This window comes from Rhinoderma darwinii, chromosome 1 (genome assembly GCF_050947455.1).
Source record: "Rhinoderma darwinii isolate aRhiDar2 chromosome 1, aRhiDar2.hap1, whole genome shotgun sequence".
NCBI classification, from domain to species: Eukaryota; Metazoa; Chordata; class Amphibia; order Anura; family Rhinodermatidae; genus Rhinoderma; species Rhinoderma darwinii.
The window spans coordinates 496,427,439-496,443,441 of record NC_134687.1 but is presented as its reverse complement, the minus strand read 5'-3'; the positions used below and the strand labels follow the sequence as shown (position 1 = coordinate 496,443,441).

Here is a 16,003-nt window from a genome sequence, read left to right as displayed (position 1 = left end):
CCTCCAGTCCGACCTCCCGGGATGACAATTCAGGCCAAGTGACAGCTGCAGCCAATCACAGGCCAAGCACAGGCTGCAGCCAATCACAGGCTGCAGCGGTCTCACGGCCTGCCGCGTCATCCTGGGAGGTGGGGCCGGATGACAAGAGAGGGACGCGTCACCAAGGCAACGGCCGGGAGACCGGACTGGAGGAAGCAGGCAGTTCATGGTAAGTGTGAACGTCTTTTTTTATTCACAGGTTGGTGTAGATTGTGATCGGCATTCACTGTCGAGGGTGCTGAAAGAGTTACTGCCGATCAGTTAGCTCTTTCAGCACCTTGGACAGTGACGGGCGTCGACTACCTCATCTCTATGATGGCGGCTGCGCGAAAATCACGCAGCCGCGCATCATACACGGATGACACACGGAGCTGTCAATTGCCTTTTGCGCACGCAAAACGCAGCGTTTTTTTGCGTGCGCAAAACGCACACGCTCGTGTAAAAGAGGCCTTATAGTCTGAAAAATACGGTATTTCAATTTAAAATTCTGGGCAACTTGCTTAGCAAATCCTTTCACAGACACATGCTGTTTTATGACCGACCATAATCTGTTTACGGATGTCTTATATGAGGCCCTTCTAGACAAGCAGATGATCAGCTAAACGAGTGCTCACACTCGTTCCCTGATCATTGCCCTGTGTAAACATGCCAGTGATCAGCCGGCAAATTATCATTTATCAGCAGTACATCTCCCTGCGTAAATGAATTTGGCAATTATTTTGACCCATAATGCCAATCATTGCTTCATTTAAATGGACCAAACTATTGCTGGTCGACATGCTGTTACTGTTCATCGGTACTCGCTACCTGGCAAATAATCTGCTCATATAAAACCACCCCTACACGTTTTGTATCAATCAAATTTTATTTGACATGGAAATTTGCTCATTATGTGTTTTATGTATAATCATTGTATAATTCCTTACACTGCAAACATTCAATAAGTTATACACCAGATATAAATACAGTGTAATAAACAATCTATTATCACAAATGTAGGACAGTTCTAGATCATAAAACATTATTACCACTGATAAAAAACAATTCATTATTGATAATTCCCATAATATAACATTATAACATAAGCTAAAAGCATGGTGGTCATTTTTTACTTTTGTGCGTAATTTTTTTGCTTTTGTTACACACTACAAAATTATTATTACTATTACTGTACCTTCATGAGTGCAAGTCCAACCTTTTCCCCTAAAAATTTCTTAAAGGGAATGTTCTCCAGTTCTACCACAGAGACAGAGTGAGCTTTTTCACATAGATAGGCCGCCACTTCCATACCTAATAAATAGAGATGCATTTAGAAAACATACATAAAGACAATACATGACTATATTTATTTAGGTTAGAAAACTAGAGGATGTTCTGAATCACCTCTATTTAATTATTAATAAATAGTCTAATAAAATGTGAGTATCTGGGTTGATTAAGATATGACTGATTTATTCCTCTGATATATCAGAAGTTCACAAATACATTCCTTTCACATGTAAAAAAAAAGCCAGCGCGAAGATCACCTCATTCCTGCCGGCCCGGCATCTCTCACCCCTGGCGATCTACTGTTATCGTCAGTTAAAGCTGCGGCCAGCCACACATTTTCCCCACAATGCCCCCCGCATAGGAAATGTAGCATTACATGACAGCCATTTAAACGAATGGCCGCCCATGTAATGCAAGGACGTGCCGAATCAGCCAGAGCGAGAGCCGCTCTTACAGATTAGCTCTCCATTCTGACACATATAGGTGAATTCCAAGCGGGGAACCCCCTTTTTTTACATCTATATGCCCTAATTGGTCCCTGGTTGGACAACCACTTTAATAGAAACTCTTTAAACCCCTTGAAAATTATTTCACTATAAACATATTTGACAATAGTTTGGATGAAAATGTACAGTTTCTGTAATAAGTATCTTCCAGCAAAAACTCGAAGAATCAGTTTGGGTTGGAGTTTCAAACTCATTATCACTTTACATCAACGCTTTCCTTACACCCTGATGCACACAGCAGAGCCATGTGTACAGAGCCTTTACTTACATATTATGGAGCCTTACACACTCCATGTGCGCCGCCATATGGTGTTTTCCATTAAGTCTGAAAAGAGGTCGTGAGCACATACCCTTAAACACAATGCTTCTAAGTGACAATATCTCCGTGATAAAATTTGTGATGGAACATGCCACTATTCTTTTTTCTCATAGATTTGGTGTGTATTTGGCTGTGTTTTGTAGCGTCCATGGCCACGGGCCGTCTGGTTTACTCACCTCCCTACGCCCGCAGCCATGGATCCGTGAGCGCTGGTCCCCATCTCTTTCCTAGGAGACGCCAGCGCTCACTTCCGCTCCGTTCAGCTGCCACGATTTCCTGGTCTATAAGAAGGCCCCAGGCCTTCTAATCCTTGCCTGAGCGTTGTTAGTCTTTCCCAGTCTGTCTCGCAAATGGTCCCTTAGTGTTTCCCCGTTCCAGTTGTTACCCGTGCCCTGTTACCCGTTCCTGTGTTCCGTATTGTCCTTGTTCCTGTGCCTACCAGTGTTGGAGTCGTGTCTACTGCACCTGCTGTCGTTTGCCACGTCCAGTGTCTTCTGCCACGTCCAGTGTCTTCTGCCACGTCCAGTGAATTCTGCCACGTCCAGTGTCTTCTGCCACGTCCAGTGAATTCTGCCACGTCCAGTGTCTTCTGCTACCGGATACTGCCCGCCACGTCAAGCGCTACCTGCCGCACCGGCCTCCATCCGTTCTGAAGCCACAGCCACCGTCTGGACTAGTTCAGGTACCCAAGCATTGCTATCTGCTATTGACTTTCGTATAGACTGTGACCTGGTCAGCTGCCTCCACGCTACGGCGTAGCGGCCTAGTGGGTCCACATACCCTGTGCCTGTGACATATTTCAGGTAATGTACAATATAGATCTGTAATATGGCCATTTGCATGAACACAACCAGGGATTCTCTTTATCTGAGGTTGGGATGAAGAGGCAGGTAGGCCAATAAAGGTGATTGTACAATAGTTATAATCCATATTTTAACATATTTGGCAGTGATTCTAGGAATCTGTTACTTCTTCAGAATTTGATTCTCAATGATAGTAGAAAAGAATACCTGGATCTTCGGTGCAAATATTTGCATGGCTATCTTTTTCCACTACACCGATTCTTCATAATGTGTAGATTGTACTATCTAACAATACACATATCTTAAACATTCAAATCCGTCTCCGCTGTTATAAAGGTATCCATGTATGTACAGTTCATAAGTTGGAATATTTCCTATCCCAATGGTATACTCACCTAAGAAAGATGCACCGACAATCACAGCATTCTTGCTAGTTGCCAGCTTTACCACCCTGTTGGCATCTTCTGGAGTTCGTAATGTGAATACATTATCCAGTTCTTTTCCTTTACAGGTAAGAGTCTTGGGACTGTGTAAAATCAACTTGTTACTATTGAATATAACTTTTTTTTTTACACCTTAATACATATGCTTAGTCTATGCACCAGTCATTTCTATCGGGGAAAAAAAAGCCCTGTATAGTGGTTCATTTAGAATAACCCATTCATTTGTGAAGTTATGTTACTGAATTTGTGGAGAATTGACAATTTGAGACTTTCCTCTCTGCCTGTTTACCAGTTACAAAGTTATATTCCAACCATGCCCTCCTAACTTGATCCATAGCATATGTACAATGCAATGCATAATAGCAATCCAGGTTATCTGCAGATAAAATATATTTATTCTTAATGCTTCATGTAGTAGGGATCAAGTACCCCGCTATTTTTCAACCAGTGGAAAATATTCACATCTACATTAATGGAATACAAAAAGAAAAAGTGTGAATCTACCAAACTCACAACTAGGAAGCTGGGATGATCTGTCGATGGTACTATATAATATATGAGGTGCCTATGCAGAGGCGTAACTTGAAGCTCCCAGGTCCTACTGCAAAATCTGTAAGAGGGCCTCCCACCATCCATGTGCTGTTTATAATATGGATCCAGGGCCCCAATGTGACTGCTACCTTTCTACCCCCATACCTACACCACTGTGTCTACAATTAGCACTTGAATCACACAAATAATAAGATAGCCAGTAGTGATAAAGTATATTAAAAAAATCTTAAATGTATTAATGATACATAAAAACTGCATTGACAGAACAAATTGTAATTAGATAAAGTAACTGAACTCACGTGCTTCCAGTGGCAATAAGCAGCTTGTTGTATTCCATTCTAAATCCATCCTTGAAAACAACCATCTTGTTCTTTGTGTCAACATTGACAACCTGAAATCAATTCTGCACAATGTGAATTTAAGAGAAGTTGATGTACAAGTTAATATATATCCTACATTCAAGAAGGGTATAATAAACTAAGCTGATATGTTCATATCACATTACTTGATTCATCTACCATCTATTAGAACCAGGGCCTGATTTCCAATAAGGCATGTGCCCATGGACGGCCTTGATTTCGGAGCACCGGCAGAAGCAGTATATGATTGCTCCTTCCGTGCAGAGAGTATACACCAGCTGTCAGATTATGACAGGCGCTATGTGCTCCTCCTGTATCAGCCTCTGTAACCTGTATGGTAAATCCAGGATTGACCAGAAAATATATAAATTTTAATTTAAAAAAGAAAACAAATGTGTATAGACTGGTACAATTGAACATATTTAATAGAGAAATTTACAAATAAATTCATTTCAGAACATGTTCAAATAATGCAGATTTCTTACCTGTGTTTCAGTAAGAACTTCAATATTGTATGTATGGAAGAATTCTTTGGATCTAAGCAAAATCTGTTCTGCTTGAGAATCCATTGACTGGAATTAAACAAAAAATTACGATGGTTCTAGATACAATAGGAAGATGTTTTAGTTAGCCACATACTACTATGATTTGGCCCAATTTGACAGCCTGATCTGACAATGTATTGAGAATTAGGCAGTGTACAAATGGCATAACGATCAATTATGACTAGAAAGAATGCAAATTTTTGCAAAAGGAGATTTGACATACGTATATGTATCTCTTTAATCTCACCTCCGCCCTGTAAATTAGAACTTTCAAATAACATGATGATAATGTAAAATAAATAAAGATGGCCTTCAATTGGGCTTGAACGGTATGATAAATGTATCCCTAGTACTATTAACCATATAATGTAAGTAATCACATAAGAACGTCTTAAATACATACTTTGCTCAACTTTGACCGATCATATGGTAGATACTTCTCAGAAGTACACATTACGATCCTGTCGGAAAATCCTTCTTGTCTCAGTGTTTCTGCACACACTAAGCCAGCGGGACCTATGGGAAAGAGAACATTTTTAGAATTTCCAATTGGTCCTATTCTTAAAGGCTAAGTAAACCTTTGAAAGGCACCATTTTTAAAAAATAAAAAGGTGTATCAGTGTGTTTTGTGTAACTTTGTAAATAGTTTGTATAAAAAATTATTTGTACTTTTTTAGATACAGCTGCTCTATATACTCTATACAGAACAGCTGTATCTAGCGCTATTCACTGAATCCGTCAGACCCGCAGACCTGACGTGTTCAGTGTCGGCGGGTCCACGCAGGATCCACCTGTAAACTATCACATCTAAGTTCATAACTTATATGTGAAAGTTTACAGGTGGATCCTGCGCGTCACGTCCGCGGGACTGATGGATTCGGTGAATAGCGCCAGATACTTCTGCTCTGTATAGAGAAGACAGAGCAACTGTATCTAAAAAAGTAAAAATAATTTGTAATAAAAAGTATTTACAAAGTTACACAAAACACAGTGATACACCTTCTTATTAAAAAAAAATATTTTGCCTTTCAAAGGTTTACATAGCCTTTAATCCTCAGTGATCTTCTGTGCCAGATAAATTTTTACCTGCTCCAATTATGAGCATGTTAGTAATCGCTGTACTGTAGTTGTTGAGTGATATACATTTTGCCATAACTTTGGTCCTTCTTTGTGACTGTAGAGCCTGTGGAAGAAAAACACACATTCCACTATTTTATTCTTGTACTAAATATGAAGAGGGTAAAATTGATGGATTGATTGATTGATTGATTGATTGATATGTAAATGCCTACTCCATAGCAACAAAATGTGTAATTTTGTAAAAACTGTAATTTTTATTTGATTTGGGACAAGATTTCAAAAATAAAGAAACTGTATGCATCATACATCAATGTATACAATAATGGATAATATATTAGTTACACAGATGTGGGATACAGTTCAGATACGAGTTGGCAAGGTACTAATCGACAGAGTAATACTAGGAAATGAAACATGGGTAAACAAGGGGAAAACATCAAAATAAAGAACAAGTGGTGTCAAATAAAAAGGGATTTTATGTATTTGGTCTACTGGAGCCAGTATGAGTTGATGGTCTCAGTTGTATTATTACAGATGGCTAAGGTTTGCTTTGCCAACTAGTTATCCTTGATGTATGCACAAAGGTTGGAAAATGTTGGCAAATGCATCCCTTTCACTCGGATCTGACCGTGATAATGATAAGTAGTAAATTAAAAGTGTATTGGTCAAAAGTGCCGTGTCCTCCAATGTTGTACTAGAAAGCCCATTTTACAGCAAACATTTTTAAGGACTGAATAACATAGTAACTTAAATTGAAAACAGGCCCGATTACATCATTGTCAACCTATCGATTTTATGCTGTGTTAATCCAGAGGAAGACAAAGAACAAAACCAGGTGTAAAGTAGTTGTCCTCATGGAGCGGGTTGAAACAAATAAAGAATAAATCCCTAAATGGAACCCTGGATCAGGCAGTTAAGTGCAGATATCTAGGGAGATCACTTTTTTGCAAAAGGTATCTAAACACCTGCAACTCATTAATGGAGGTTGCAAGTGTAAGTGCATCACCGCTCATAAGCAGGGAACAGTATTTTATTAACCAATTCAGCCTCCTTTCATTGTAAAACTGCTCCTGAACTGTTGTCCCATCTTCTCAGCTACTGGCCGTCAGTGTTCCCTATAAGGTGCGCGGCTGCGTGGCTGCGCACCTTCCACGGTCCGCCCCCTCACTAAAGTTTAAAGCCCGAGCACTGTCCCGGGCGGATGCAGTGGCATCGCTAGCACCGGAGGGGGCTCCGTTGCTAGCAACAGCCACATTGACTTGTATGTGCGGCCTCAGGGCGCAGATACAAATGAATACTATAGGCTGCAGGCCACATTAGGCCTGCAGCCTATAAGGTGCTGGGAAAACTGCCTGCACAGGCCAGCGTGATGATTTCACATCATAACGACGGTCTGCGCATGCGTCCCGCCCGAGAGGCAGTGTAGCGCTATGTCCGTCGTGGGAACAGGGCAAGGTAAGTACAATCTTTTTTTTTTAAGAGGACTGTGTGGTAATATATTGGAGGGGGGATTGCTGTGTAGCAGTATATACAAGAGGAGAGAGGGGCTGTGTAGCACTATATACAAGGGGAGGGGGTAATGTTGCAGTATATACAAGGGGAGGGGGCTGTGTGGCAGTATATACAAGGGGAGGGGGCTGTGTGGCAGTATATACAAGGGGAGGGGGGCTGTGTGGCAGTATGTACAAGTGGAGGGGGGAATTGCTGTGTTGTAGTATATACAAGTGGAGGGGGGATTGCAGTGTGGCAGTATATACAAGGTGAGGGGGATTGCTGTGTGGTAGTATATACAAGGGGAGAGGGATTGCTGTGTGGCAGTATATACAAGGGGAGGGGATAGCTTTGGGGCAGTATATATAAGGGGAGGGGGGATTGCTGTGTGGCAGTATATACTAAAGTGGAGGGGGCTGTGTGGCAATATATACAAGGGGAGGGGGTTTGCTGTGTGGCAGTATATACAAGGGGAGGGGGCTGTGTGGCAGTATATATCCAAGGGGAGGGTGGTTGTGTGGCAGTATATACAAGGGGAGGGGGATTGCTGTGTGGCAGTATATACAAGGGGAGGAGGGCTATGTGGCAGTATATATACAAGGGGAAGGGGCCTGTCTGGCAGTATATACAAGGGGAGGGGAGATTGCTGTGTGGCAGTATATACAAAGGGAGGGGGGATTGCTGTGGGGCAGTATATACAAGGGGAGGGGGGATTGATGTGTGGCAGTATATACAAGGGGAGGGAATTGCTGTGTGGCAGTATATACAAGGGGAGGGGGATTGCTGTGTGGCAGTAAATACAAGGGGAGGGGGATTTCTGTGTGGCAGTATATACAAGGGGAGGGAGGCTGTGTGGCATTATATACAAGGGGAGGGGGATTGCTGTGCAGCAGTATATACAAGGGGAGGGGGGATTGCTGTGCAGCAGTATATACAAGGGGAGAGGGAGTGCTGTGTGGCAGTATATACAAAGGGAGAAGGGCTGTGTGGCAGTATATACAAGGGGAGGGGGCTATGTGGCAGTATATACAAGGGGCGGGGGGATTGCTCTGTGGCTGTATATACAAGGGGAGGAGGGATTGCTGTGTGGTAGTATATACAAGGGGAGGGGAGATTGCTCTGTGGGAGTATATACAAGGGGAGGGGGGATTGCTGTGTGGCACTATATACAAGGGGAGGGGGGAATGCTGTGTGGCAGTATATACAAGGGGAGGGGGCTGTGTGGCAGTGTACACATGGGGAGGGGGGATTGCTCTGTGGCAGTATATACAAAGGGAGGGGGATTGCTGTGTGGCTGTATATACAAGGGGAGGAGGGATTGCTGTGTGGTAGTATATACAAGGGGAGGGGAGATTGCTCTGTGGGAGTATATACAAGGGGAGCGGGGATTGCTGTGTGGCACTATATACAAGGGGAGGGGGGAATGCTGTGTGGCAGTATATACAAGGGGGGCTGTGTGGCTCTATATACAAGGGGGCTGTGTGGCACTAAATACAAGGGGGGCTGTGTGGAGGTATCTACAAGGGGGCTGTGTGGCACTATCTACAGGGGGCTGTGTGGCACTGTCTACAGGGGGCTGCATGGCACTATCTACAGGGGGGCTGTGTGACACTATCTACAGGGGGGCTGTGTGGCACTATCTATAGGGGGGTTGTGTGACACTTTCTACGGGGGGTCTGTGTGACACTATCTACAGGCGGGGCTGTGTGGCAGTATATACAAGGGGAGGGGGATTGCTGTGTGGCAGTATATACAAGGGGAGGGGGCTGTGTGGCAGTGTATATACAAGGGGAGGGGGCCTGTGTGGCAGTATATACAAGGGGAGGGGGCTGTGTATATACAAGGGGAGGCGGCCTGTGTGGCAGTATATACAAGGGGAGGGGGATTTCTGTCTTGCAGTATATACAAGGGATGGGGGGATTGCTGTGTGGCAGTATATACAAGGGGAGGGGGGATTGCTGTGTGGCAGTATATACAAGGGGAGGGGGGATTTTCTATGTGGCAGTATATACAAGGGGAGGGGGGATTGCTGTCTGGCAATATATACAAGGGATGGGGGGCTGTGTGGCATTATACACAAGGGGAGAGGGATTGCTGTGCAGCAGTATATACAAGGGGAGGGGGGAGTGCTGTGTGGCAGTATATACAAGGGGAGAGGGGCTGTGTAGCACTATATACAGGGAGGATTGCTGTGTAGCACTATATACAAGGGGAGGGGGGCTGTGTGGCAGTATATACAAGGGAAGTGGGCTGTGTGGCAGTATATACAAGGGGAAGGGGAATTTCTGTGTGGCAGTATAAACAAGGGGAGTGGGGATTGCTGTGTGGCGGTATATACAAGGGGGAGGAGGGATTGCTGTGTGGTAGTATATACAAGGGGAGGGGGGATTGATGTGGCAGTATATACAAGGGGAGCTGTGTGGCTCTATATACAAGGGGGCTGTGTGACACTATCTAAAGGGAGGCTGTGTGGCACTATCTACAGGGGGCTGCATGGCGCTATCTACAGGGGGGCTGCATGGCACTATCTACAGGGTGCTGTGTGGCAGTATCTAGAGGGTGCTGTGTGGCAGTATCTACAACGGGTCTGTGTGGCAGTATCTACAGGGGGGCTGTGTGGCGCTATCTACAGGGGGCTGTGTGGCAGTATTTACAGGGGGGCTGTGTGGCGCTATCTACAGGGGGGCTGTGTGGTGCTATCTACAGGGGGCTGTGTGGCAGTATTTACAGGGGGGCTGTGTGGCGCTATCTACAGGGGGGCTGTGTGGTGCTATCTACAGGGGGCTGTGTGGCAGTATTTACAGGGGGCTTTGTGGCACTATCTACAGGGGGGCTGTGTGGTGCTATCTACAGGGGGCTGTGTGGCGCTATCTACAGGGGAGCTGTGTTTGACGCTATCTACAGGGGGTTTGTGTGGCACTATCTATAGGGACAGTGGTGTAATGAGGGATTCTTTCATTGATGCCTATAATTGGTGTTTATAACTGTCTATTTTACTGCTGTACTTACAATATTATAATATTTTAAAAAAGTAATTAAAACTATTTTAAAATAAGTTTTCTTATTCTCTAATTTAGTCGCTATATTAGCGTTTACTGGGGGTATTACTTTAGGTCATCAGATCGCCCACCATTGATGGAGACTCATCCTGCTTAACTGCTCCGCTGAGGAGCTCCCAAGACCTAGAGGGAACATTGCTGGCCGTTGCTAGGGAAAATCCGTATTCAGCACTGTACACGCTGAATACAGCTACTCTGTATAGGGGACAATTCATCCTGCCTGCTCCTGAAACCTGATGAACACGATGCATCCGGTCAGTGGCGAAGCTATAGGGGTCGCAGCGGTCGCAGTTGCGACCGGGCCCCTAAGCCTGGGGGGCCCACGGGCCCTCGTTGCCATACAGCATGCTTGTTAAAAATGTATTTCCTGTGCCGTGAAGCTGGCACTTCCTGGTTACGGTCACATGGTACACTTAATGTACCATGTGACCGTGTTATCACGTGACACGTCTTCCAGGCAATGCAGTGGAAGAGCCGCTGCGGAGGACTCCAGGTGAGCTGCAGAGTCTGTATTGTAATGTATTGTGTTGTGTTGTCTTGTAATGTAATGTATTGTGTTGCCTTGTAATGTATTGTGTTGTATTGTGCTGTTTGCAGTGGAGACTGGGGGCCCGTTAAATTACAAACCCCCCCCCCTCCTCTCTCCACCGCAAACTGAACAATACAACACAATACATTATACACTGTGGGTCGCGTCCCCCTGGGGATTCGTGTGAGGACCTCCGGGGGGTCGCAAGTCACTCACCGAGGTCCCGGTTCCATTCAATACTGGAGCAAGGAGCTGACGTCTCCTTGATCCAGCATTCACTGTGCCCTGAGCGGCTCGAAGCAGGCTGGCGGGATGTAGTGACATCATCGCGCCTGTCTGCACCGAGTCACTCATAGCACACACCGGAGGAGGCGAAGGAACAGGGATAGGAAAGTAGTTATGCTATTTTTCTATTGTGCACATATGGCGGCATTATACTGTATGGGGGGCTGATATTGCGGGGGGGGGCATTATACTGCATGAGGAGCTGATATGGCATGGGGCTGATAAGATGGGGGGGAATTATACTGCACGGGGGCTGATATGGGGGAATTATACTGTATGGGGGTCTGATATGGGGGCATTACACTGTATGGGGAGCTCATATGGGGGCATTATACTGTATGGGAGCTGATATGGGAGGCTTTATACTGTATGGGGAGCTGATATGGAGGGGCATTATACTGTATGGGGAGCTCATATGGGGGGCATTATACTGTATGGGAAGCTCATATGGGGGGCATTGTACTGTATGGGGAGCTGATATGGGGCATTTTACTGTATGGGGAGCTGATATGGCGGCATTATACTGTATGGGGAGCTGATATGGGGGCATTATACTGTATGGGGGCTGATATGGGGGGCACTATAATGTATGGGGGCAGCTATGTGGGGCATTAAATTGTGGGGGCTGATATGGGGAGCATTATATGGTATGGGGCTGTTATGGGGGGTATTATACGTTATGGGGCATTATACTGTGTGGGGGCAGCTATGGGAGCATTATACTGTGTGGGGGCTTTATACTATGGGGGCTGTTGGGCAAGGCGTCTGGGCACAGGTGCGCGCAGGGGTAGGATGATGGTGGTGTTGGGGAGCGGTAGGGGGGCCCAAGCTGAATTCTTGCACCCGGCCCCATGAGCCTTTAGCTACGCCCCTGCATCCGGTATTTCTACAACAGACTGTTTCAGCCTGTTGCCACCAACCAACAACAGTGATCTTATTTCCCCGCTCTGCCTGACAGATGCTCTGCAGAGTGAGCGACGAGAAAGGAAATCCAGCCGGTGGTGTGCATCCACAATTCAGCAGAAAGTCTGGCAGGGAGATAAGATCAGCATGGCTGGTTGGTAGCAACAGGCTGAAACAATCTGGTGTAGAAATACCTGATGCACTGAGACATCGGGTGCATCGGGTTTCAGGAGTAGGCAGAATGAGGTGTCCCACATACAGAGTAGCTGTATTCATTTCCTTCGCAACAGCCAGTAGCTGTGAGGATGGGGCAGCAGTTCAGGAGCAGTTTTACAATGAAAAGAGGCTGAATTGGTTAATAAAATGTATTTCAATATTTCCTGAAATCACCTGACTTATATATTATTAAAAAATAAATTAAATGATAGTTTTTCTTTAAAGGGGTTGTCCGAGATAATGACTATGTGCTAATGCTTGTAATTTATTAATGTAAATACATTTGTAATATACTTACATTTTCCAAAGCGACCTCGTTTCCAGATCCTGCCGTGGAGTACTTGACTGGTGACGTCACTCTCTGTCCGCTGTGTTGATCTTCAATTCTTTTCCGGGTATACGACACGTCTCTTATGACGTGCCAGGTATGGGCTGTTCTGTTGTACCGACCCGTAATGCCCATGCCTGGTCCCTGCTGTTATCTCGAGAACAGCAGGGACCGCGAGAGCAGCAGGGACCGTGCATGCGCGTTACGGGCTGTACAGCAGAACAGCCCATATACTGCACATCACAAGTGACGTGTCATATACCCGGAAAATAATTGAAGATTAACACAGTGGCCAGAGAGAGACGTCACCCGTCAAGTACCCCACAGCAAGATCTGGAAACGGGGCCAATTTGGAAAATGTAAGTATATTACAAATGTATTTACATTAATAAATTACAAGCATTAACACATAGTCATTTTATCTCTGACAACCCCTTTAAGTATAATTTATACATGTATCCACTCAGCATCTATGCACTAATGATGTACAGGTCACCTCTATGGTTGGTGAGATCTGCTGGTGCGAAGGTTTAAAAAACCCTGTAGTTCTTTCATTCTGAATTCTTAAATATTCATGTAAATGTTTCACTCTGTATATGTGACTATATTAAAAGTATTCAAGCTAATTAATAAAGTAAAATATGTATATCATACAAATCTTTTTATGAAGCAGATTACTTGCCTGTTTGCTTGCACGAATATATACTCTTTCCTTTTCTATTTTAATCTGCATAGTATATAAAAACAATAATTACAAAAGACAATAGCAAAGAACTACATGTCAACATATCTTAAAGTCTCGTTTCCAACAATTTTACTAGGATTCCTACAATGATTGTATCTCACCATGACTTTCATTTTATGGCTGCTGAAATATTTTACTATAGTGGCCATATGCTACATTGTAAAGACTATGGTTTAAAAAAAAAAAATCCTGTTAATACATTGCAGTGAAATTCTCTAAGAAAGTGCTAACCCTCATGTTTGGTTGTATTTTTGACTTTCCATATATGTGATTGTACCTATCTACATCACGTTCAGGATATCTGTTCTCCTATTTGTCTTTATAGATCAAGAGAAGTGTTACAAAAGAAAGTAGAAAAATTCCCTGATATTTTCTTAAGAAAATGTTTCTTGTCTACCTGGTACTCATTTTGATCTAAAAGAGAAAATGCCAGATGAAGATAAACATGAAGGGGCAAAGGGGAGAAGGTGCAACAACATGCATACTACAGATTGGTAAAAATAAAAATTAAAAAAAAAACAGATACGACAAAATGAAGTACAAAAATATTTATTTTAGACCTTTCCTCACTGTGGGATCCACTTCTGAATTTTGGTATAAAAAAAAATGCAAGAAAAACTGAGCCACTGTGTGTTAACATGTACTAAAAGTGCAATGTGAGAAATGTAGCCTTCTAGCCTGTGCTCAAGATGATGACTCTCAACACCTTATAAAACGATTGCTTACTTTATCGGGTGATCTTTTATTTTTATTACTCTAGCTGTTTATCATTAGGGTTATAGCTTGTCTTAACTATGAATGGTATTTATCTAGTTCATTCCTGTATGTCTCATACCTATCTGGGAGATTGTATTATATCACAATGTAACTATTTTCATTGTAATAAAGAACAGAAGGATTATTCTTTTTAGTTGAAATTGAATTCAGGGCAATGTACATAATATACCTGAAATTTTGGCAGACCATCTAGCCCTGGGAAATCTTCAATATCACCGGTTGCAATATTAAAGCATGCTCCATGCCAAGGGCAACGAACTCTACCTTTAGAGAGTACACCTGCAGAGTAGAAATAGATAAGTTAGCCTGCAATGTACTACATGATGACAATTAGGAACTAGTTTATAATTCAACAGGGTAAATATCACTGCCTAGTTTATAAAAGTTTGAGCGCTGTTGCTATACACAGGTTTCAGGCTTTTTATACCATTTAGTCAATTTGGTGAGACCTTCCAGGTCATAGCACTATTCTACTCGTTTCACCGAGAGTTGCAAATTATCGTGAAATGGATGCTAGCTTGCCAAATAGTTTCTTTGAAAAATTAGAAAATTCATATAGGGCAGTTAAATTTGGTTTCATATGAAATAAAGTATAAGTTTATATATATATATATATACATATAGTAAATGTATTGACATTTTTGTAAATAATAAAAAATACATAGAACTGATATGCATATAGAGAAAAAAAACAGCTCAAGCATATCGTCACCAAGATGATCCTTAAAGTCTTCATCTATGAAAGGAAGAGTCAGAAGACACACACGTAAACAAGAAGAACAAAATGTCACTGATTGACTATGCCAAGTGGATAAACTATGCATATAAATATCATTACAATGTCTTCCATTAGAATCATACTACATATGTATCAGTTTATTTAACAGCCAACAGAGTAGCCGTCAATGGGACCCTTAAAGAACAAGTTAAAGAGGCTCTGTCACCAGATTTTGCAACCCCTATCTGCTATTGCAGCAGATAGGCGCTGCAATGTAGATTACAGTAAAGTTTTTTGTTTTTTTTTAAAACGAGCATTTTTGGCCAAGTTATGACCATTTTTATATTTATGCAAATGAGGATTTCTAAAGTACAACTGGGCGTGTTTAAAGTTATGTACAAGTGGGCGTGTATTGTGTATGTACATCTGGGCGTTTTTACTTGTTTTACTAGCTGGGCGTTGTGAATAGAAGTGTATGATGCTGACTAATCAGCATTATCCACTTCTCTTCGTTATCACCCAGCTTCTGGCAGTGCACAGACACACAGCGTGTTCTCGAGAGATCACGCTGTGACGTCACTCACTTCCTGCCCCAGGTCCTGCATCGTGTCGGACGAGCGAGGACACATCGGCACCAGAGGCTACATTTGATTCAGCAGCAGCATCAGCGTTTGCAGGTAAGTAGCTACATCGACTTACCTGCAAACGCCGATGCTGCTGCAGAATCAAATGTAGCCTCTGGTGCCGATGTGTCCTCGCTCGTCCGACACGATGCAGGTCCTGGGGCAGGAAGTGAGTGACGTCACAGCGTGATCTCTCGAGAACACGCTGTGTCTGTGCACTGCCAGAAGCTGGGTGTTAACGAAGAGAAGTGGATGATGCCGATTCGTCAGCATCATACACTTCTAGTCACAACGCCCAGCTAGTAAAAGAAGTAAAAACGCCCAGATGTACATACACAATACACGCCCACTTGTACATAACTTTAAACATGCCCAGTTGTACTTTAGAAAGCCTCATTTGCATAAATATAAAAA

General features: G+C 43.3%; 1 protein-coding gene across 2 annotated transcripts in view; it reads right to left on the bottom strand.

The window, feature by feature from the left end:
- Positions 1-16,003, bottom strand: part of AIFM3 (AIF family member 3) — an 86,317-nt gene that overhangs the window by 41,759 nt on the left and 28,555 nt on the right. For both annotated transcript variants that reach the window (XM_075835730.1, XM_075835739.1), the window contains exons 5-12: positions 14,418-14,527; positions 13,409-13,453; positions 5,922-6,018; positions 5,239-5,351; positions 4,776-4,862; positions 4,231-4,322; positions 3,332-3,462; positions 1,214-1,329 (exon numbers count right to left, since the gene is read on the bottom strand). In XM_075835730.1, coding sequence (XP_075691845.1) covers positions 1,214-1,329; positions 3,332-3,462; positions 4,231-4,322; positions 4,776-4,862; positions 5,239-5,351; positions 5,922-6,018; positions 13,409-13,453; positions 14,418-14,527 — 791 coding nt within the window. The remainder of the gene's footprint in view (positions 1-1,213; positions 1,330-3,331; positions 3,463-4,230; positions 4,323-4,775; positions 4,863-5,238; positions 5,352-5,921; positions 6,019-13,408; positions 13,454-14,417; positions 14,528-16,003) is intronic.